The sequence below is a fragment of the Vombatus ursinus genome, unplaced genomic scaffold (assembly GCF_900497805.2).
Source record: "Vombatus ursinus unplaced genomic scaffold, bare-nosed wombat genome assembly UNPS02000577.1, whole genome shotgun sequence".
Taxonomy (NCBI): Eukaryota; Metazoa; Chordata; class Mammalia; order Diprotodontia; family Vombatidae; genus Vombatus; species Vombatus ursinus.
The window spans coordinates 24,685,172-24,710,358 of record NW_020940355.1 but is presented as its reverse complement, the minus strand read 5'-3'; the positions used below and the strand labels follow the sequence as shown (position 1 = coordinate 24,710,358).

At 37.8% G+C, this 25,187-nt stretch overlaps 1 protein-coding gene across 1 annotated transcript in view; it reads left to right on the top strand.

Annotated features, from left to right (window-relative positions):
* Positions 1–2,527: 2,527 nt before the first annotated feature.
* The window catches only part of BPHL (biphenyl hydrolase like), a 57,026-nt gene continuing 34,366 nt past the window's right edge, over positions 2,528–25,187 (top strand). Inside the window, exons 1-4 of the mRNA XM_027846569.1 lie at positions 2,528–2,634; positions 18,319–18,422; positions 22,003–22,169; positions 25,003–25,156. Coding sequence (XP_027702370.1) covers positions 2,546–2,634; positions 18,319–18,422; positions 22,003–22,169; positions 25,003–25,156 — 514 coding nt within the window. The 5' untranslated portion in view covers positions 2,528–2,545. The remainder of the gene's footprint in view (positions 2,635–18,318; positions 18,423–22,002; positions 22,170–25,002; positions 25,157–25,187) is intronic.

Below are 25,187 nucleotides of genomic sequence, written 5' to 3'. Positions count from 1 at the left end.
ACAAAGGCAACGTGTGGTAGACTTATCATCTCCAAGACTAAATATTCACACTCAACAAAAGTGTTCTCCCCAAGGCAAAATAAATACCAGAAGAATTAATGTCAACAAATTAGAGCTCTTCTCTGATTGGGAACAACTTGTTGCTAACTTGGAGGGAAAGTTGAGCCAACACAGTTGGCAACAGTGGAGCAGAAAAGGAGTAGGCAGCTTTCAGAGATTTGTCATATAGCTCTGCATTTGCTCATCTGGGTCACAACACTTGCAAACATCAAGACTGGTTTGATGAAAATGATGTGGAAATTCAGAAGCTGCTAAATGAAAAATGAGAACTCCACAGGGTTTACTAGCAGGATAGTTCATCCATCTCTAAGAAGACAGCATTTAATTCCTTCAAAAGTAAAGTATGAGCAAAAAATGTATGCTTGCCAAGAAGACTATTTTATAGAGAACTCATATAGGACAAGTGTTCACATGGTGGTCAAAAGAAATGATACAAGGATACTCTAAAGGTCTCTCTTAAGAACTTTGGAATTGATTGTGTCACATGGGAGAAACTGACACAGGACTACTCAGCATGGCATGCTCACATCAGAGAATGTCCTGTGCTTTATGAGCAAAGCAGAATTGAAATGACTCAAAAGAAACTCAAGATGTGCAGATTTAGAAAATAGACCCAACATGTTCACATGGACTATTTGTACCCAACCTGTGGTAGAATTCCAAGCTTCTATTGGTCTGATCAGCCACAGTTGGATACACTGAAACTTGGCTTTAGCATAGTGATGTCATTTTGGTCCTCTTCGAGAAGGAAGGACAACCAACCTGTATGAGGAATTTGTTCAGACATTAGGAAAAGAATGACCTTTCTTCCTTCTTAGAGAACACTTGGTTCCAGGTCCTATGGGGAAGAAAAGTTAAAAGAGACAAGACTTCAGGAAGTGACAGATATATTAAGGAGCCAGTGGTGCAACAAGCCCTCTATTTCCAGTTTTCCTGGACTCTTTGGGGAATTTCCCCATAGTTGAGATGGCTCAGCTGGGATCCCTACCTCTCAATGGGAGAGCTCATTCACTCTGTTGCTTGGCATATTCTAATCCGTTTAACTTCTGATTTCTGTTTATTACCTTAGTGGATAAGCTCTGCTATGGTCTTTTGTATAACTTCCATTTAGTGAGAAGGGACAAAGTCTTGGCTATAAGTCTGAGGTTTTCCATCCTCTTAAGAAGTAACAACTAGGAAAATAGCTTGGCCCTAAAAATCACTTTCCCTGTATCCTAGTTTGGTATCCCTTCCCTTAAGAGCAGAGTGGCCAGCCTATATGCTGCAATCTCCTGTTGCCTTTCAGTCATGAATCAAATTCACCCTTGCAGATGGGTGAGATTCTGAGACATCTATTAATCCTCCACCTTTAGACAAACCCATGTTTGACACAGATATACCCTATGTGGGCCATACACATCTTATAGAAGCATCTAAGTTATCTAGGACAAGTCACTTCATTTTTCTCATCTGTAAAATGAAGAGAATGGATGAAACGATCTCCTCCCAAACACAAATCTTATGACCTCTAGCTTTCATTAGAATATTTATATTTCCCCTTCTACTTCGTCCTTTTGGTAAGGTCCTCTGATTTCTTTAACGGGGGAAGGTGGGGGGAACAACTGTTACTCATCCATGCTCCAGAAAAGAAAGTGAGAATGGTGACTTTGCACAGCCCTCCCTACTTGAATTCAGTTCACTTTCGAGTCATGGCATCATCTTACTGATGTCATGGTCCTCTTCGAGAATGAAGGAAGAACGACGACAACAGATGGGCACTAGTTCAGCAATTTAAGAGTAGTTCCATGTTCAAAGACATCAAGTCGACTGCCCAGGATCACACAGCCAGCAGTCTCAGAGGCAGGGCTTGGACCCAAGACATCCTAACTCAAGGTCTGCTCTATTGACTTAGCCAAGCTGCTTCTCCTTTATAGCACACTAGCTTTGCATCAGACAACTATCACAGCCCCCTTATTGGGTGGTAAAATTCCTTGAAGGCTTATTCCATTTAACAGCGCAGGTTTACTTTACTTCCAGAAACGTCTTCCTCTTTGAAGACCCCCACCCTCCCGGAAGGAGGATAAGGAAATGGAAGGTGACTGAGGTTAGAGAATCCGGAGGGTGGCGGAAGTGTATGTCACATGACCTTCCCCTTCCGGCTCACTCCCTCCCTTCCCACGGCCATTAATAGATAACTCGTTGATGAGCGAAGGAAAAAAATACCTTTAAAAGGCTTCGGATGGTAGATGGTTACTGATACTTTGCGGGGAACAAAAAAGAAAAAAAAAGCCAGTCGGCAAAGGCCAAAACTTGGAAGACAAGCCATTCTGACCGTAACGTGTCTAATATGGTGGGGTTAGTTTTAGGCTTGTTTTGTAGAGGAGGTGGTGAGGAATCATGACTCATCCTGCCTAGACAGCAGTCTCGGCCGCCAGCCGGGGGCGGGACAGGGATTGCAGGGAGGAGGTGCCATGCGCATGCGCTCTAGGCAGAGCCTAGTGCGGACATGACAGCACTACCTAACCGGGCCCTTCTCCGGCTGCGGCTTTTCGTGTCCTGGCTAAAGCCCCGAGCCGGGGCTGCTGCCGCCTACGGGTAAACATGCCTGCCTCCTCCAGAATTGGGGGGAGGAGGGGAAGGGTCATGCCGTCTTGTGGTTTGGGGAGGGCAGCATTGTACCCGGGGTGGGGGGGGGTTCAGCTCCCTCACAACCTCGCGCCCGCAGTCACGCGCAGGCGCCGGGACTTAGGCACGCGGCGCGGGGGAACTGCGCCCTAACCCTAGCCCTCTCCTTCCGATTCGTGCAGCTGCGGGAAGGAAAAAGGAGGGCCGCGGGCCAGCCAATCGTGGAAGACCTCCGGGAGGGGGGGGCGGGGTCCTTTCCGCCGTGCGCGCGCACCTCGCCTGTGGTCGGGTGCTTCTCTGTGCCGCCTTTTCTTGTTTGTGTCTGGTGTGCTTAATGTTCTGGGCTAGACTTCTCAGATACACAAGATGGGGGGGTGGGGGGAACCGCTGGAGTTGAAGCCAGAGGACCTGAGTTCAAATCCTGACTGCCCTAGATCTTGTTGCATGTTTGCATGTTAGACTGTAAGTTCCTTGAGAACAGGGACTGTTTTCCCTCTCTTTGTATTTGACACATAGTAGGTGCTTAATAAAACGCTTGTTGACTAGCTGTAACCTTGGGCAAGACACGTCATCTGAGCCTAACTTTCTTTGCCTGTAAAATGAGGGGATTGTACAAAATGACTTATGAACTAGTCTAGTTGTAGACCTATGATCTAGGAAAAGAGACGACATGCTATGATTTGCCCTGGCCTTGTGTCATTGCCTTAAATATCTCCTGGAGGAGGAAGGGAAGCAGGTAAATTTGTTTTTGTTTTTCTACATTAAGCACGTCTAATGTCTAGAGCATTATGTATCAGGCTCTAGGCGAGAGATGGAATTTTAAGACTGTCCCGTCTCTAGTGTGATAGGCATTTTAACCATAAAATAGGTCTGAGTTTCTTCTTAGAGGAATTGTGGTTTTTAATTGTCTTTTTTTTTACAAGTAATGATACTATAGTAATAATTATAGCTTTGGTTGTTGTTGTTTTTCAGTTTTTCAGTAGTGTTGACTCTTCCTGACTTCATGTACCATAGTGGGCCAGACCCTTCTATCCTCCACTATCTCTCAAAGTTTGCCCAAGTTCATGTTCATTGTTTCTTTGACACTATCCATCCATCTCAACTTCTGCTGCCCTCTTTTCCTTTTTCCTTCAATCTTTCACAGATCCACTTATTTCTTTTTAAGGTATGCAAAGCAACTCCCCATTTTACAGATGAAGAAATTGAGATTAGGAGAGGTTAAACGACCTGGGAGTTTCTGAGCCAGAATTTCAAAGAAGGCCTATCCTGACTCTTAATTCTAATCACTAACTGTCTCTATAAATTCATTAACTGATGATTCTTTGAAGAGTTTGTGGAGTTTTTGAATCTTCCACTGTGTTTAGAATCCTATAACAGATATGTTACTGAGATTCATTGACTTGGAGTGAGTTCTTAACTTAATTAAACCTTTGGAACCGACAGCCAAAATGCCTGCAAATATTTATGAAGTATCTATTATGTGTTCCTCAGTGCTAGGCAGGAAAGTCCCTACTGTTGAGTACTTTACATTCTATTTGGGGAAACACCATGTATCAGATAAGTAAAATGGAGAGGGCACTGGAAACTGGTTGGAGGATCAGGATTGACTTTCTGCAATAGGTGGCTACTACTAAAGAAAATAAATCTTTGAATAATCCCAAGAGTATGAACTATATCTTTTCCTAAACTAATCCATCATTTATTCCATCATGTTCTAAGTATCAAATGCTTACTGAATGCCAGCTTCACATAAGATACTTAAGAGGGAATAGAAAAAAAAAATGTAAGTTCCTGCTCCCAAACTGGAGAAATTTACTACTTAGCTGGGGAGATGACATAAAAACTTGAAAAGTTAATAGCAAAACATATCAAAAGACATTTTATAATTACTAAATGGTCCAGTGACAAATAGTAATTGTCATGAGCTCAAAGGAGGTGATCCAAGAGGGCTCAGGTTTCATTTATATAGCACTTTAAGCTTATACAGCTATGTCTTCACAATTACACTGTGAGGTAACTTGTACAAGTATTATTAGCCCCTTTTTACAGGTGAGAAAATAAACTCTGAGCTGTGACTTGCCCAGGAGGGATAGTTATGCAACTGATAGATTATATGGCCTTGAGTAAATTACTCTTTATGTACCTCAGTTTTCCTGGTCTGTAAAATTTTGTGGGAAGTGGGGCATCAGGAGGAACACACAAAATAATCTCTAAGGCTGTTTTCAGTTTTAAAATAATTCTGTAAATTGAACATTACCAAATCTGACATTACCAAAGGATAGTCAAGATTTAGCTGAATGAAAAGAGTATTCCCTAGAAGAAAAATTAGTTAGTATTCTTACTCTTCCTTAACATTTTTGCAGTTATCTTGGCTCATACTGTTTAGAAAACCTGTCCATTTAGAAAGATGGAAGTAAACTCCAACACTTACTATACACTAAGGAAAAATATTTGGAGAACAGGAGCTGACCACAATACTTCCTAAGTATTACCCTAAAGTTATTTCCATAATTATAAATTGTTGGGGTTTTAATATAACTCTTTTTACATCTCAGCCAAAGTAACCTTTGTTCTATTTATTCTGAGTCTGTGGCTGGTTAACTGATGAATAGATCATAGTGCTAATGAAGCTAAAGTTAACATAGTTAATCTCTATATGTACCAAGTAGTTTTATTTTATTCCATGACCACTAACTGGACCCTTAATCCCTGACTAGTTTAAATTTGTGGCTTTTGGTTAAGAGGAATAAATTTGAGTGAATTCTTTGCCGTTCTTATATAAATGTTAAAGATACACAGCCTATTAATGATTGATCTCGTTTAAAGTTTACACAACTTCCTAAGAGAGGTCATAGGTCACAGATTTTTAGAGATGGAAGGGACCTTAGAGGCCATCGAGTTCGACACCCTCATTTTACAGATGACAAAACAAGTAGAGAAATGCTAGGTGATTTGTCTAGGGTCACACAGCTATTAAGTGTTTGAGGTAGGATTTAAACCCAGGTCTTCCTGACTCCAAGTCCAGTATCCTATTCATTCTAATTAATCAATAAATTATTAAGTGCCTACTCTGTGCCAGGCACTACATAGCACGTACTACCATGCTGATATTTATCAAACAGATCTTTTTATTAGTATAGTAAGTACCTAACAACAAGAGGTCTTAAGCTTTTACCTGCCACATTTTCTAATTTGTATTGAGGAATGAAAATGACAATTACAAAGAGAAAAATATAAGCAATTCATTTTCCTTTCACATCATGATAAATTTACCAGCTTCATAAATACCTTTTTGTAAACTCATTTCTGAAATTTTGAAACGATGGGCACTTCCCTATCTTGATGTAACTAGAAAAACATTAGTATGCATTGCCTCAAGGAATAAAGTTTAAAAAAAGTCCATTTCCCTTCTAATAGCCATTGAATGGATTTTAAATTAAGTACTGTGGTGGTTATGTGAACATTTAAGCTACTGCAGTTTTGTAGTGGTTAAAGTATAGTCTCATTCCCTTTATCTTTCACAATAGATTTTCACTTAATATCTCTATTATTTCTAAAACAGTTCCTAAAACCAGGTTCGTCTGAACTTGAATCAACCATTTTATAAATCTATTTGTTTTTCTATTCCATATTATATGTAATTAATAGTAACTCAAAGCTCGGAGCTGATAGGAATATAGCAAAGTTTTTCTAAATGGGATGTTCATTTCAGCATAATGAAGTGGGATCTGGGTAGTATAGACCAGATATTTCCGGGAAAGTTCAGTGTGAACTTTTTTCCATTTTATTTTTAGGAGGTGGTTTAAAAGGAAAATGTGTACAAGTTGAATCATTGAAAATACCCTCTCGTTATAACTAATAGTTCAGAAAATTAGATGTGCCTCTCCTGCTCCTTCCATCTGCTAGCTGTTATTGACAGTTGGCTTTCCAGACAACACAGCCTCTCTGGCCACCCTTTACAATTCTGACTCTACCTCCATTCTTCTCGTCCTTCTTCCCTATTGCACTTCCAGCTTCTTCTCTTCCTCTCCTCCTGTGAAGTTCATGCTGTTGATATGTTCCAATTTTTCTATTCTCAACTCTTACCCTTCTACTAAGGCACTTAAATACACATATTAATTCTCCATCAAATACCCTAACCACTCAGTTCCTAAGCTTGCACACCTCCCAGCAGCTACTCTTCCATTCTACCTCAGCCACAACAAATACGGGCATACCTTTGATCTTGCCTTCACCCCCCTCTGTGTTCAAGAACTGGGAAATCCCCTTCTCTGACCATAACCTATTGACTTTTTACCTCTTCCTCTGCCTTCCCTTACAGAATTCTTTGTTCTTACACTTTGCCCATGCTGTGACCTCCAGTCCTTTGACCTTTCAATTCTTAAGCTGTCTCTCCTGCACTGTCTGCTCTCTTCTTTTTTCCCCACTTGACCCCTTGGTGAACCAGCTCAACTCTACACTGTCCTCTCTTGAATCCGTAGGCCCCTTCTCATATTGCTGATTACAACCGACCAATCCTCAGTCTTGGATCACTTTCACCATTTGTCACCTTCACTATATACTCTTGTTGCTGAACAGAGATGGAGAAAATCACATAACCTTTCTGATTGGGTCCGTTACGGATTTATGTTACACAATCTCAAATGGGCCCTCCCTACTGTGAAGCAATCACACTATGCCTCCCTTCTCAGCGCACTGTTCTCTTCTCAGCAGCTGCTCTTGCAAACCTTTTCATCCCATCTCTAACCTTCCAGAGCCACCATGTGCACCATTCTCTCAGCTGAGAACCTTGCCTCATATTTTGCAGAAAAAATTGAGGCTGTTCACTGTAAACTATCTCTTCTCCGCTCTTCCTCATCTACCTCTCAGATGCCTTCTGCCACTATCTCTTCCTTCACCCCTGTGTCACATGATGAGGTGCCCTTACTCCTTACCAAGGCAAACCTCTCTACTTACTCAGGCGATCCCATTCCATCCCATCTCCTCCAACAGATTGTCCCTCTGTTATCCCCACTGTTCCACTTATTTTCAATCTCATCCTGTCTCCTGGTTAATTTCCTACTTCATATACAAATATACCCATGTCTTCCTAATCCTAGAAAAACCATCAGTTGATCCTTCCGTCCCTGGAGGGCAGGGACTATCTTTTGCCTCTTTTATATCCCCAGCAATTAGCACTGTGCCTGACACATAGTAGGTGCTTAGTAAATGTTTATTGATTGACTGACATCAATGAAAAACTGTAGAGAAGTTCTTATTTAGAAGGAAATTTAGAGGTCATGTGGTCCATAGCAGAACAAAAATCCCCTTCCAGTGAGAAGTGATTCATTACTTCTTAAGACAGCCTATTCCATTTATGGATAGTTCTGATTTTTAGGAAGCTTTCCCTTACATCAAACCTAACTTCTTTGCAACTACTACCTTTTGCTTCTACTTCTTGCCCCTGAGGTCAAACAGAACAATAAATTTGTCCCTTACAGATGTTGTCTACCCAGATAAAATGTAAGCTTCCTGAGGGACAAGAATATTTCATATTTGTCTCTGTATCCCAAACACTTCAGACAGTGCCTGTCACATAGTAGGCAGTTAATAAATGTTAATTGATGTCACCTGCTTAATCATCTCTTCCATCAAAACATTACCAATTTCTTCATCTTTTCCTCATTCTAGTCACAAAATGCTCTAGATTTCTATCTCATGTCTTGTTAGAGTTGAAATTTGGGAAGAGGTAAAAGTTAAGAATTTTTATGTATGAGTGTGGCTTTCTGTAGTCTTTATTTGTAAAGCTATGTGGCAATCTGCTCCCCAACCCCTGTTAAGGATGTGTGGACTTTGACCATCCTGATTGCCTTCTAGATATGCTCCAGGTTGTCAGTATCTGTCCAAGTTTTGTTGCCCAGATGTGGTCTGACCAGGTCAGAGTACAACAGGGCTATCATTTCCTTAGTCTTGAATGCTGTCTCACGATGTAGCCCAAGTTTGGATCAGCTTTTTTGATGCCATATTATATTACTCATTGAGCTTGCAGTCTATTAAGCCCTTGAGATCTTTTACAAATGAGTTGCTGTCTAGCCATACCTATTGAACTTGTAAAAATTGATGTTTTTTATCCTAAGTGGAAGAATTTACTTACCTCCCTATTAAATGGCGCTGAGTTCTGAATAATATAAAACTAATTTTGATCATAGAGAGGTCTGCAATACCTCTCTTTGAACACTCACTTGTAAATTCTATTAATCTCTGCCTTGGGTATATATTCAGCTGTACTTACACATACATTCCTACAGGCAGACATAAACATTGGAAAACATGACAAACTGTGACCATCAATATTGAATAATATGAAGTCTCCTTGGCCAGTTTGTTCCTAGCAACCCACTCTAAATGTCCATTTATCCAGCTTATTTCACCTTGGATCTCAGCTGTCCTAGTAACCATCTGGTTCTTGGAAACATTTTTCCTTGGAAATTCCAGAATAGGCTTCATTCCCCTGGAAGTTCTGGAGAATTGTTTTTCCCAGTAGATCTGCTTCTGTGGTTCCAAGTCTCTTCTAGAGGTTCCCCCGATTAACTAGTTCATGTGCTTAAAAACCAGTTCAAATATCATGTAGCTAATCTTATTAACAACAAACTATGAGAACATCACATTAGAAACCCATAATTCACCTGAAAGTTCAGAAAATTCAGTTTTTACATACCACTTGCTCTTTTTGTTTTTACCTGAACCCTCTACCTTATGTAGAAAATGGTATGTACAAGCTGAAGAAAGAATCTGTTAGGTTAAAGGGCAGCTAGGTGGCATAGTGAATAGAGCACCGGCTCTGGAGTCAGGTGGACCTGAGTTCAAATGTGACCTCATACACTTGACACTTTCTAGCTGTGTGACCCTGGACAAGTCACTTAACCCCATTGACTAGGCTCCCCCCCAAAAAAAAAAGATTCAAGAGTGCCTGACTTATAAAATAAGCCCCTCTATCTCTTAGTATTATAAGATACAGACTTCAAAACAAGAAAACCAATTAAAATTTTTCTTTATTGATGCAATTTTATATGTAAAATCCTTAATCCAATTTCAAAAACTTACTACTAAAATATAATCAATCTGTATATCCCAGAAAAAAAGAAAAAAATTTTTTTCCAAAAAATAATCATGTGTATATTCAATTAAATGATGTTCCATGCTTGTTCTTTTTTCCAGTCTTGTTCTTAATTACCTTCAAGATCAAAAGAAAAAATTTAAAAATATGAATATATATATATTATAAAATATATTGTCTAGGAACATCATATTTATTTGTCCATTTGTCCTTGTCCTTTTTTTTTTGTAAATAGTATTTGCTTTTTGCCCAATTATATGTAAAGAGAGTTTTCAACATTCATCTTTTATATGATTTCTGTGTTCCAAATTTTTCCCCCGTCCTTCCATCCCCCTCCCCAAGAGAGCAAGCAATCTGATATAGGTTATACATGTGCAATCATGTTAAACATATTTCTACATTAGTCATGTTGTGAAAGAAGAAACAGAACAAAAGGGAAAAACCATGAAAAACAAAAAACAAAAAAAAGTAAAAATAGTTTGCTTCAATCTGTATTCAGACTCCATAGTTCTTTCTCTGGATGTGAATAGCATTTTTTCTCTTATCATTGTTTTTAATAGAAATATTTGAAAGCCAATTGTGTGTGTGTGTGTGTGTGTGTGTGTGTGTGTGTGTGTGTGTGTATCCATCCTAATTCTTAGGGGAAACAGTCTAATCTTACTGCTTTTCTCAGAGTGAAGTTTAAGTTAAAATGACTTTGCACATGTCACAGTAGGATCCCCTTGACTCATTTTTCCCTGCTGAAGTTGAAACAAAGAGTGACCACAAATTCAAAATAGTAAAACTAAAAACATTAAGGTTTTTTATACTTGCATCCTATTATAGTAACTCGGAGATGCAACAAGATTCATCATTTAAAAAAACAAAACAAAACAACAAACTTATTATAGTTTACCTGCCCTAGTTATAGAAGTTTGCTATGAAAGGAAGAAGGAAGACATAGTTATTAAAAAAAAAAAGTTAAGACTGCTCTTTCAGAAAGGAAATAGCACAATGGGGAAACTGAATCAAGAGGGTCCTGCCATCACATTTGCAAGGTCCTCTCAACCACAACAGACATCAGTTGGTAGCAATTCTGGATAATGGTTCTTTTGAACGGTACATGGTGTTTCCCTTGAATGGTGAGTTGTTAACAAGATAATTCAGGTAATCATTCTTGAAATCAAAACTCTGAGCAATATCAAAATACAGTCCCAACAGTGCTTACCTCAGGTAGCAAGCTCCATTAATCACAGCTTAGGACTAGGTACAGTCATTATTTCTCTCATGTTATTGCAACAGCAAGTAACAGTAATCATACAAGGCCTTATCTTATTCATCCTTTCTAGTTTAAATCAGTCCTGGAGAAGAAATCAGACATTAGAAATTAAGAAAATAATCAAGGGGCAGATAGGTGGCGCAGTGGATAGAGCACCAGCCCTGGATTCAGGAGGACCTGAGTTCAGATGTGGCCTCAGATGCATAACACTCTCTGTGTGACCCTGGGCAAGTCACTTAACCCCATTGCCTAGCCAAAAAAAAAAAAAAAAAAAAAATTACATTGTTTAATTTCACAAATACAGGGAACACTTGATAGTTCATTCAAAACCAGAAAAACACTGGCCACTATAAGCTTCCATGTTGATGGATATCCATATCTCAAGGTCTTGCATATTAACCTCTAAAGCAAACAAATACAATATTTAAATTTTGGGTCTGTTGAGACTTCGTTGACTTGAAGATATAACACATCCTCCAGGTATAGTATAATTTTCATAAATAATGACCAGTCTGTCAAATTAAAAAAAATCATTCTTTATAAAATTGTGAGCCCTCTTACTTCAGCTGTGAGAGGTCCTAGTTTCTCATTAAAACTTCATTGCTGTAGAATTTCACAACCTGCTGTTAGCAAGGCTGATAAGATTTTTTTACCTTCCCCAAATAGAAGGTCCTAAGAAACCTGGTAAGTCCCCAAAGAACTTCACAGATAAGGGAAAAAAAGTCTGTGGTCCTTTTATCAATCAGTTAGTTATTAATTTTAAGGCAAAATATACCCAATTAAATACTTAAGTTTTTTTTTTTAACATTATGACCACATTCTTTTAACAGCTCAGTTCATAATTTAACAGCATAGGGAACAAAAAGAGAAGTTAATTTCCTAAGGATACAATTACGTCACTCTCTAGGTATCGTTTTTTTCAAATTTGCAGCATTTCTCATACAACAATTTCTGCAAAGTCATAACAGAAGAAAAATTAGAATCCTAACAGTAATGTAAATAATATTATGGATTTTTAAACTAACGTAAAACTTATTGCCAGTCAGTCAGTTCTTTTGAATGTGCTTCTAAATCATCTTACATAGAAATTACTTCATATATCAATTCAGCATTCTATACTAATTGTATTAAAAAATATCAGTAGAGAATAATTGTGAAGCAATTAAATTTTTCTTTACTCATGAAGTTTCCAAAGCACATTGCCTTAATGCCCAGTATCAAGTATATTTGCATTTTGGTGTGATCTATCTATAGAGGATCAGACATTACAATTATCCAATTAGTAGAACACATTTAACTTTAAACTTTAAATAAGACTACATTACAGTTTAGTTTTAGGACAAGCCCAATCAAATCAAATCTGAATTTACAGTCACAAATGGTATCATTCAAAATCTCAGTTTTCTCAGGGACAGTTAGCTTCCAGCACTCTAAATAATAGGGCCTGTTACTTTTAGTTAGCTCATTTCTAAAGATTTATGGTGGTAGTCTCATGTTCTCATTTTCCTCCTCTGGGGCCCAAGAAGCTCTCCTAAAATATGAAATAGTAAACATAATGATATCATAATTGTATATCCTCCATGTAAAGATTGGAACACACCCTTTCAGTGGTCCTTCAAGGACAGAAACTTAGTGTGCTATATACTAGATTTATTACTATTGTTTCCATTTGGTAAATGTTATAACTTAATAGAATATTATCAATTTCAATATTGACTTAGTTTTACAGTGTGGAACTCAAGTGAAGGACTCCTGATCTAGTCTGACCTTCTCATTTTATAGATTAGGCCCACAGATAGTAAATAATTTAGAGGATGTTTTAGGATCATAGAATGTTAAAGCTGAACCTCTGAAGTCATTTAGTACAACTCCCTCATTTTACTGGTAAGGAAAATGAGTGCATTGCTATGGGCTGGGATTTCGGTGGTGTAAGGAACCCTTTGTGAGCAAACTCCCTCAACCAATTCAGATTGGCAATTGTTCTGCAATTTATTGTCTATAAGAGAGTTGCCTGGGAGCACTAAAGGTTAAGTGACTTGTGAATTGCTAATTTATGGAGTTATTAATTGTCACTAAGGGAATGGGGCCACAAGGGGGTCCCTTTGGGTTAAATGGGGAGCAGATAAGCCTAGTTTTTTGGATACTTACTGGGAAAGACCACAAGGGCAGCAAAATGGAAATAATGCGTCAGTCACACTTTAATAAGGCACAAGGTGTACAAAGACAAATGGTACAGGGGGGACAATGTCAGTAGGGGTCAGGAGATGGGGTGATAGATGGAGGAAGTCAGCATGGGAAGGAAAAGGGTCATGGAGAGTCATGTAATTGTGGATCAGATTTGGGAACACTATGGATTTGTAGGAGATGGAGGAGTGCTGAGGGGGAGGGGTAGAGTTTGAAGGGATTTACGGGATTTTGGTGTCAGACTAACTCTTATCTGTGCCACCTTAGGGTTAGTTCATTAACATATCCACATCATTCAAAGTTAGCAACAACACCTGGTGTTCTGCTGGTCTTAATTCCAATGTCTGAAGCTTAATTGAGGCCTACAGACCATGGACAATTAGCAGAAACAAGGGACCCTCATAGTAAAGCTTGCCCTGATTTAGCACATGGTCTCAGGATGTCATTTTTAGTAATATATGAGACAGTTTACAAGTAACCATTATGCTCCCTTAATCTATGGGAGAGTCTGGAAATTCTAGGTTCCCCTTTGGAATCTTAACTTTTTGCTGTTGTTACTTTATACTGGCTACTGATAAACTTACTATACTAACTAGAAGGGGGGTGATGGTCAGGGGGATCAGAACAAAAGAGAATTTTAACACAACCAGTATGTGTTAGAGGCAGGACTTGAACACAGGTCCACCAGAGACCTGTTCTATCTGCTTAGCATCCATTAACTGACTTGTATATACATGATTGATGAACATTTGTTGAATTTAAAAAAATTCCAAGTGTGGTGCTCTTTTACTGCCTCTAAGATAGATTCAGTAGGATGAAAGAAATTAGTTTAAGCCTAAAAGAAATCTAGTTGCTGTCAAACATTTTTATAAATATTTAAACTGTGAGAGAATACAAATCCCCCACTTTGCACTAAGTGGAAGCACTTAGTAGGCCCTCAATAAATAATTTGTTGAATTCATGAATGTTCACATCTATTTATTGTTATTATTACATAACATTGTAGTTTTAGAACTCTGAAAAACTGTAAATCTCAGCTCTGGGAATTGTTTTGCAATCATCTTCCTCAGATTATCGGTATTCTTCCTCATTTCCAGTTCTGTTAACATTGTCTCTTCAGCAAAGTTACCCAACCAGCTGATATATGGCAGCTACTATTGTTGCTCACTTCCCACCTAGTTTTCTGTCTCCTGACCTACTATAGAGACAGGGAGTGTAGGAGAGGTTAAAGGTAAAAATCTTCAGGATTGAGTATGCCTTTCTGCATCTGTGTTTATAAGACTGTACAGCAAGCTGTTGCCCCTATTCCCCAAACCCCCTATTCCCAAAACTGTTAGAGACAGATCATTAGTATGAGATGACAGGGGTTGTGGATGACCCAGCTTGGGAGAATTAGGGCAGGGCAAAACTGATGGGGTTTGGAATATAGAAATGGAAGAAAGGAAGGAAGAAAGGTAGAGACAGAAGGAGAAAAAGGGAAAGACAGAAATCACCTTTTTTTTTAATATATTCCTTCCCCTTCTTTTGTCCTATTTAGAAAGTTAGAAGTCTCAATTGTGATCTCATAGATTGAGAATTTGAAGGATAATGGAGGCCATCTAGTCTAACCCCTTTTACGTTACAGACGAGGAAAACTGAGGCATAGGGAGAGATTAAGCGATTTGCCCAAGCTCACACAAGTTTACGGGGTTGGAGCCAAGTCTCACTTTCTGTATCTTATGCTATATCATGTGTTAAAGTAATAAACACTGATTGCAAATCCAGTGAAAACATAAATTCCTTTCTATGCATTCATTGTTGTTCATCATTTCCTACTCTGTCTTTATGGTCTTACTGGATATTATTCCTTCTGTGTGATGGCAAGCTCCCCATGGTCTCCTGCCTTTGTTTTTTCTATTTTCTATTTCCTATTTCTAGAGAATCTCTCCCAGCCTCATTTTTATATACTGCCCACCACATAAAGCTTGTCTTCTCTGATGGCCTATTCCTGTTCCTTCATTATGTCACAGCTCTCTCAGACTTCACATAACATTCTAATACACCTCTATAATGCACTTACATAAATGTGCATTATAGGTATATGTTTTGTGTTGCCATATAAACCTATGTAAACCCCATGAGGACAAGGAGTCTGATCCAACTTTTGTCTGCTTTAAATTTTTAATATCCCTACAGTGGCCTCGCACAGTGTTCTACAGGTGCTTAATAAATGTTTGAATTGATTTTAATGAAATTTTATCATCATGAGCATACTTTAATTTTATTTTAAGCAACATGTAACATTTACCCAGGGTCTCAATAACCATTTCAGCTAGGAAATTCTTTTTTTTTGCTTTTTTTTTTTTTTTTTGCCTTTTTGGTGAGGCATTTGGGGTTAAGTGACTTGCCCAGGGTCATATGGCTGCTTAAGTGTCATGTGTCTGAGGTCAGATTTGAACTCAGGTCCTCCTGACTCCAAAGCCAAAGCTCTATCCACTGTGGAAATTATTTCTAAAGCAGTTCTTAACCTTATTGTGTTGTGGATCCCTTTGACAGTCTGGTGCTAAGTACATCCCTTCCAGAATGTTTTTCAGTGCATAAAATAAAGTCTGTAGAATTATAAAGAAATCCAATTATGTTTAAATACAGTTATCAAGATAGGTTTTTTAAAAGTTCATGGACTCCAGGCTAAGAACCTCTGCTCTCAAATATCTTGAATTAGGTGTTGGAAAGGTGCCGTATTTCTATTTTACAATTTTATGTCACTTTAAAAGTAAATGTAATGATATTTTAACTTAGTAATTTTTTCTGTATCTAATCCGTTGCATTTAGTTGTAGATGCTTTTAAAATCCTTATGTTATTGTAAAGCATTTCATTTATTTTGACTTTGAAGCTCTCAAAACAGCTCCATTCAACAAACATTTATTGATGTTAATTTTGTAACACATTTCAAAGCACATAAGAGTAGATCAATGGACTAGATAATTAGTGACTTGGTAGTTTAAGTTAGTTATGTCATTTTAAAAAAACCTTTTTCTTAGACTTTCTGTAGAAAATGAACTCTTAATCATTTACTGAACTCCATTATCCATTACTCTCGTCATCTTTTTTTGGTAATTTTTCTGAGACTGTTACTTAAGAAAAAAATTTCTGTAAAAATACACTTGTTATTACTTAATGAATTAGTTGAAATTAGGAGAAGAAATGGTATTTCATTTTTAAAAATATGTTTATGCCAATTGTTTGGCGGCAAATAATAGGGGAAAAATATGACAGAAATAGGAAGAAAACAGGAGAAATAGAGAATTAGAAGATTGAGATTTGATCCTGTGCCATTTTCTTATTGATCCTGTTTACCATTAACTTATTTTGTTCTGTAACTGCTGTCATCCTGTAACTGCTTCAGTCATGGTTCTTTGTCTCTGAACATACTTCAGAATTCAGCTGGCCTGTAACAGATTAATTAAAAATCCAGTTCTCCTACTAATCACTGATCTATTCTTGCATCAAGGAATTTTGCTAACCTTGGGGAATGTGTGAGAAAGCAAGGAAGCCAGGCCTGATATCTTTATTCCACTAAGTTATCCCTCAAAGTCTGGTTTGCTGTCCAAAAGTCTGGGCCACCTTCTCTCACTTGGACTCAAACAATGAATACTTCTTAGTCTCCTGAGAGAATGGGGGGGGGGTAATTGCTAGCCCACATTACCAAACTTCCAGCCAATCATGTTGCTCTTAAAGCCATGGTGTCATCCACCCTCCTCTATTCTTTGTTCTGTATTCCCCGAACTTATAAAAGGGGAATTGTCCTTTTGCTCAGGGTCTTTGGCATAAATGGAGGCAGCCATTGACCCATTTATTGACAAGTAGCATGCCACCCCCCCCAATGTTATCTTGCCCAGAGATCTGCCTCAGTTTACTAATTCCAATTGTGACAGGAATAAAGACTGGAAAGTAACATTTCAGGCAACTGGATTTGTATCCTTTGGGTAAATCCATCCATAATGTACTTTTCACTGGAACTGACCCAAGTGTGTCATTGATAGACCCATTAAGTGGTCACTCTGGAATTTAACATAAAGTATGTTATTACTTTGGGGCTGGACCCCAAATCATTCTGGGACCTTAGAGATAACCCATAACCCTTCAGGATTCCGGCTGACCCCCAAGGGAATCAGCATAGTGATTATGGCACTGAGTGTGTTTCCTAGGACCTGTCCCAGTTCAAACTCATCCCAAGTATTCCTGTCTGCCAAGAACCACCTCAGGATTGCTGCCTGGGGCACACACATCTAGCTTATATATAATGGTGCCAGTGCTTTGAGTTCAATTAGGTGACCATCGAGGTCCCTTTTTCATTTTCACCCTGGTTCATTTCCTTATCACCTGTCACCAAGAAAACTGTAGTAGCCTAATTGGTCTCTCAGGCTTCAGTCTGCTCCTCTTTAATCCATACTCCATGCAGCTGCCAGATTAATACTAATAAAGCAAAGGCTGACTGTCACTTCCTGGATTAAGAAGCTCCAGAGGTTCCCTCTTGCCCCTAGGTTAAATAAATTCAGTTTGGCATTTAAAGCCCTTCACCATCTATGAAGGATAGGCTATCTTTTCAGACCTACTGGAGTGCCCTCCCTCTTTTCCTCCTGGGGTAGACTAGGATCCTTGGCCTCCTTCAAAGCTCATCTCAAACTCCAACAACTACTAGAAGCCATCCTGATTCCTTTCTGTCCTTAGTTGCCAGAAATTTATATCTATGTTGTATTTAATTTTCTCTATACATGTTTCTCCCCAGTAGAATTTAAGCACCTAGAGGGCAGGGATTATTTTATCCCTGTATTCTTGGTGCCTAAGACTGGCCCTGACAAATAGTAGATACTTAGGGAATGCTTCTTGAGTGAATAAAGCAATGCTTTGGAAGTTTCTTACTCTAATGGAAATCTGTCACTGGTCCTCAACTCGCTGTCATTCAGTGCTTTTTTATTAAGAGGAGAAGAGAATTAGGTTCAAAAGGTAAAGATTAATCCTTGCTAAGAAAAATAAGGATTGGTGATTACTATAGTCTACGAAATAGCAGTTTTGTCATGTTAAATTTACACTAATGAATAATTTCCTTTTGTGGGATGGGGCTTTTTCTTCCAGTACCTCAGTGACCTCGGCTAAAGTGGAAGTGAACGGCGTCCACCTGCATTATCTACAAACTGGAGAAGGAGAGCACGCGGCTCTGCTACTTCCTGGAATGTTAGGTGTGGCGTTTGGACTTTCATTAGAACTCTTACGCTTGCATGTTTTAAAACACAGCGTAGTCATAGTTCTCTTCGCCAAATACTAGTTATCCCTTTCAGCATCTTGTAGAATTTTTTGGTAATGCTGTCAGCTATGAAATTAATATTTTAGAAAATTATGTGACTTTCTAGAGTGTTTTGAGATTTTTTGAACACTTTGGAAATACAGTAAAACATGGTGTCTAGAAATCTTTCTGGGAAAGGGAATAGAAAGGTAGAATGAATTAAATTTGATATTTAAATAATGGTTAAACCACAAACCTTTCAGTTCCAACCTTTGTTGAAAATCTAAAATATTACACTTTCGCCTTTCTGGGAAAGGAATGGAATTAACGCATTTTTCTTTTGTTAAAGAAAATGCTTCAGAACTCAAAAATTTTTGAAAAAGAGTGTTAAAAATTGTTTTTATACAGGTAATTGGAAAAAAAATATAACATTTTTCCAAAAATACAAAGTTGCAAAAAAATAAAGATAATGCCTCAGGATAATGAAGTTCCACACACTTTCTCATGGGAGTATCTTATATGTAGAAGGTAGAGTAGATTGAACTATGTACTTAACCTATGATGGACCTTAAAACAGGGCTCACCAAATCCTGCTGCCTAGTAGTTTCACCAGACTCCCTAATAGTTCAGGCACAACGTTATCTGAAACCATAGAAGAGCACTTCGTTCTTCTCCATCCTTCATGTTTATTCACGTTTTTGTTATTATGATGACTCAAATCAAAGTTGGCAGTACCAGGCAGCACTGCTATGTGAACAGCCACCCTTGAGCTTATCCTACTCCTAGAGTGGTAACTGGAGCTTGGTTATTGATGAGACATCACTGGCCAGCCGAGCTGTTTTCCCAAATGTGACCTGGAAAGTAAGCTGACCAGATATAGTGAATTCCCTCATTGAGGATCCCTTTAAGACCTTTATGGTGTCCTTGGTGGCCCTTATTTGACTCCTTAAGTTTAGGAACCAATACCCCTATAGTAACTTGCTGAATTTTCTCCCTTGAAGTGGGGGTGGGGGGTGGGGGGGGTAGAGGAAGAGAAAGTTGTCTGACTTTTGAATTTTGGAGCTTATTTCTAGATCCAAAGCAAAATTTTCCAAGTCTTGCCTTACAGATTATTTTTTAATTATTTATTCCAACATACCATTCTGCAAATTCTTTTACAATGAACTTACATAAAAAAGGGGAGGGTAAGAACACATTTGGAAAATTTTTATTTTTATGTAGTGCTTTAAGATTTGTTAAGTATTATCCTCATAACAGTCCTTTAAAGTAGATCCTGCAAGTATTATATTACCCTATTTTATGGATGAGAAAAATGAACTCAGAGGTTAAGTAACTTGCCTCATGATGAAACATTCAAAACCCAGGTCTTAAAGATCCTAAATTCAACATAACGTGTTTAATTTTGGGCATTATGTTTTAGGAGGAGCCATGACAAAAGAAGATGGCCAGGGTGGATTCAACCATATCATATGAAGAATGGTTGAAGGATCTGGGATATTTAGCTTGGATAAGGAGAGATATGTTTATTGTTTTCAAGTATTTGAAAGGTTGTAATGTGGAATGAGGGTCAAGCTTGAACTCCTGTAGATCTACAAGGTAGACCACTGGCTGGAAATTAGAGGAAACTAGAATTTGGTGCATATAAGACAGAACCTTCTGAAGATGCGAATTTCTAGTGTGGTAGAAAGAACTCTAGATTTGTCAGGGGTTCAAATTTTAACTCTTCAGTGGATGGGGGAAGTATCACTGGCTCTCTAGTCAGAGAACCTGGGTTCATATCCCACCTCTGATACTACGTTGGTGCAAATCACTTCATTTCTAAGTCTCAGTTTCCTCATTTATAAAAGTAGGGATGCTGGATTAGGTGGTTTATAAGGTACCTTCCAGCTCTAAATCCTATGAACAAAAGGAATAGACTACCTTTTAAGTTAGTAAGTCCCTTGTCACTGGGAGTGTTTAAACTGTTGGGATGATGTGTGGGAGATTCCTGCATGTGGTAAAAAGATTAAATTAAGGATCCTTCCAAACTAAAATTCTGGGATTATTCTAAGTACTGACCATTTTTTAAGATTTGGATTGTGCTGCTTTTGATCACTTTATAGTATGAAGCTCTAGTGTTATGAGACATTCCACGAAAATAATCTTCAGATCAATACATGACCATATTGATTTTAAATAGCATTTTGAGTAGTTTTAATGCCAGTGTTTAAAGCTTCTAATGTGAAAGAAAAAGACTACAAAGTTCTATAAAAATCTACGTTAGGTAGTAACTAACTTACTTGTTTTGGAATTGATTTTGAGTGAATGCGAGTTAGAATTACTCTGAGAAATTTTTGGCTTGGTTTCAGATAGGATAATAAAACATGTAATATATAATGAAATATAATTTCATTTTCAGAATAAAAAATATGGAATATCCCTTAGCTCAGAATGAAAAAAAAAATGGAATATTCCTTAGGACAGAATCAGATCACAGGCTCCACCAGTATAGGTTTGCTGAGGTAGCAGAGTCAGATGGCATCTATCTTTGATCGTGGCATTAGGCATGGTCTACAAATAGATTGTCTGAAGTTAGGTTAGATAAGATTAGCATGGTAGGACGATCCCATGGTACCTGTGATAGCCAGCATCTTGGATAGAACGTTTTGGGAAAATATCCAAATCTGGGGATTGTTGCCTGTGAGGGGTCACACAGAAATGAAATAGAGTTTTACTTTTAATTCTTATTTGACATGAGTTTGAGTCCTTCCAGTCTGTACCTTTGTACAGCTATGTGAAGAGTATGGAAAGCATAAATGTAGCCACAGGCTAGAATACAAAGGTGTTAATATATTAAGCATTGACAAATGATGACAAAAGCTGAGTATCAGGTTAGTTGGGGGTGTTAAGAGTTCTCCTGTTATAGTCTCAAGAACATCTAGGTACAATTCTGCCTGTTGGCCTGTATGAATTTGCTCAGCCTTCTAATTAAGAAAGTGTGAAAATGTTATCTGCTTTAGTTTCTTAGAACTTTTCCTTTTGAATATGAAAAGATAATGTAAGACTAACCCAATTTGCATAGTAAAATTGTCTGAAATTTCAAAAAAGAAGCCCTTCTCATTTTGAAGACAACTATTTTTTACTTGTCAAATTCTTAATCATATAATTTTGCATATCATATTATTGAGGAGCCACTTAAAAAATCTTTCAAGGTAAAATTACGTCAGTGCCATAACTGCAGGTTTGCTTTCATTCTATTTCATTGATTCTAAACATTAGTAGATCAGGATTAGTGAGTACTCTGGGGTCTTGCAAAGTTGCAGGAAGCCATTAAGGAACCATCAAGTCCCTATGTCTGAAAAACTGCCTTTCCCAAAATAGCCATTGGAGGGAACCCTAGACAGGACTGGAGAGTAAACAGAAAAGCCAGAGAATAGCTGTTTATGATGGCACTAAATTGCAACTAGATCCTTATTTTAAAGATTTTTCCCTTACTAAATAATGTTTTATGTATAATTAAAGTGTTAATTGGTGAGTAACAAAGTGGTTCTTTTTAGGAAGTGGCCAAAGTGATTTTGGACCCCAGCTCAAGAACTTGAATAAGCAGCTGTTCACAGTAGTAGCCTGGGATCCTCGGGGATATGGCCATTCCATCCCCCCAAAGCGTGATTTCCCCGTGGACTTCTTTGAAAGGGATGCAAAAGATGCTGTTGATCTGATGAAGGTAACAGAGTTGGAGGAGGAGGGAAGAAAGAGTTTTTCTTCATTTGACTTTTGTTCAGCTGTAGCCAGCTGCCTATACTCAAACCATTCAGGATAGATGATTGTTTGTTATACTCAATGACTAGGAAAGAAATATAACTAGGAAGAACTATTCCACAACCTCCACTGGTGGTCAGTTTAATCGCTCTTACTATAATGACCTTGCGGTAGGAGCCTTTAGTTGAAAGGTAAATTCATTTCTTCTAGTTCTGTCCTTTAGAGATAGAAAATAGCTGTTATCTGCGATAAGAGAATGTTTCATATATTTGAAGATATTGTTAAACATTTATGTATTTTTCTGGGTCCCAGAGTACTATCACAAATACTTAAAGAATATAAAATGAGAGAATATAATAAATATAGGAACTTTGTCTGCAGATGTCTATTCCAAAAAAGAAACCTGCCTTTAAATAAAACAGGCTTCATTCCAATAATTTGTGTTATGGGGAAGCTTTCCTTAGCCCCAATATGACCAAGTATAAGAATTTTAGTTTTTAATGTTTTCCCCTTATTTAAATCCTGTCTTCTGCTTATTTTGTTTCTACAAAAGACCATCCACAGTAGGTGCTCCTACTTCTTTCCTTGTACTTTTTCTTGTATTTCTGCTCTTTCCAAAGTTATTAATGATCTCTTAACTGAGAAATAAACTTGTCCAAAGAAAACTTGACTCAATAAAAATTCTCGTTTGCTCTTCCCTCCTTTCCCTCCCATTTCACGTGTGATGCTAAGGCTATTGCCACCTTACTATATAAATTAAAGGAAATTAATTTCCATGTAGAGCCATTCTTTATGACCTTACCATGTTCCCTAACCCTTGACTTTTATATATAGCCTGAGTAGCTAGGGGAGATTTTAGGCTTTTGCTTTATAATATATAGAGAGTCTGAAAAGAATGATTTTGTGCCATATAAAGTTGCCTGTTGAATCAGAGTTAAAACAGAAGATCAGAATTTCATTTATACAAATACTTTACTTTATTACGGGGGTTCGAGGTCTGTTTAAATTTCAGTTTTTTAAAATAGCAAAGATTTTTCCTTATAGATAAAATATTGAATGAATTCTTTTTAGCTACAGGAATAATCTGTGTTAGATGATGTGTGAATTGTAATTTTGGTGAGTATAGATAATGCCTCAAAAACATAACCAATCAGAAGTACAAACTGAGGTCATTCAAGAATCCTCGAACTCAGAAAAACTAGGATTTGTCCCAGAATTTCTTCAGAAAGGAATGACTGGAATGTAGCTGATTGTAAAGAAAGCTATAATCTACTCAATTGTGTCAAGTCCAAGTTAATGTTGAACATGCTATTTTGATTGATGCTCAAAACCTCTTCCTCTACTTCAATGAGTTTTCTTTTGTAATTTAATTCTATGTGGTGTTCCCCTTTCAATTCATGTCCATTTAATTCTTTGTGGTGTTCCCTTGGTAGCTCCTACATTCTACACATGTGGGCCTAATTTTCAAACATTGTAATTCACTAAAACCCTAAAATGCTATCTTATTCTACCTCACAAAAATTTGTGCTTGTATGATTAAAATGGCTTTCTTGTCTGAGAACTGTTTCCGTAAACTCCAAATTCCTTCTCTTGGTAAGGTAGACAGTTTTTCTGCTAAGCCCTTCTCTCTCCTTTTAAAAATTCCTTTTGGTCATTCCCCAATTGATAAATGGTCAAAGGATATGAATAGGAAGTTTTCAGATAAAGAAATTAAAGCTATCTATAATCATATGAAAAAAATGCTCTAAATCACTATTGATTAGAGAAATGCAAATCAAAACAAGTCTGCGGTACCACATCACACCTATCAGATTGGCTAACATGACAAAACAGAAAAATTATAAATGCTGGAGAAGATGTGGGAAAACTGGAACACTAGTGCATTGTTGGTGGAGTTGTGAAATGATCCAACCATTCTGAAGAGCAATTTGGAACTGTGCCAAAGGGCTATAAAAGTGTGCATACCCTTTGACCCAGCAATTCCACTTCTAGGGCTGTATCCCAAAGAGATCATAAAAATAGGGAAAAGACCCACATGTACAAAAATATTTATAGCAGCTCTTTTTGTGGTGGCAAAGAATTGGAAGTTGAGACGATGCCCATCAATTGGGGAATGGCTGAGCAAGTTGTGGTAAACGAATGTAATGGAATACTGTTGTGCTGTAAGAAATGATGAGCGTGTGGACTTCAAAAAACCTGGAAGGACTTATATGAACTGATGCTGAGTGAAGTGAGCAGAACCAGGAGAACCTTATATATAGTAACAGCCACATTGTGTGATGACTGACTTTGATAAACTTGGCTCTTCTCAGCAATGCAAGGATCTAAGACAATTCCAAAAGTCTCATGATGGGGAATGCTATCCACATCCAGAGAAAGAACTATGGAGTCTGAATGCAGATGGAAGCATGCTATTTGCTCTCTCTCTTTTTTTGTTTTGTTTCTTCTTTCTCATAGCTCTTCCCATTAGTACTAATTCTTCTTTACAACATGACTAATGTGAAAATATGTTTAATAAGAATGTATATGTAGAGCCTATATCAGATTGCATGCTGTCTTGGGGTAAGGGGGAGGGCAGGAAGGAGAATGGAAGTGAATGTTGAAAACTAAAAATAAGTAGATTAATTTAAAAAATAAAAATTTAAAAAAATTTCTTTTGCTCTAGCCTTGGATTATTTGTGAATTATCCAAGCACTCAGATACACTAATGTACCTGGAAATTAGTAAATTTTTCTTCTTCACCAATACAGCAAAAAGACCAATAACTTATACTGTACATTTTGTTTTACCAACCACAGACACTGAAATTTAAAACAGTTTCTTTGCTGGGATGGAGTGATGGTGGGATAACTGCACTCATTGCAGCTGCAAAGTACCCATCTTATATCAACAAGTTGGTAATTTGGGGAGCAAATGCCTGTGTTACTGATGAGGATGAAATGATTTATCATGGTAGGTTATGTAAAGATAAAAATCTGTAACA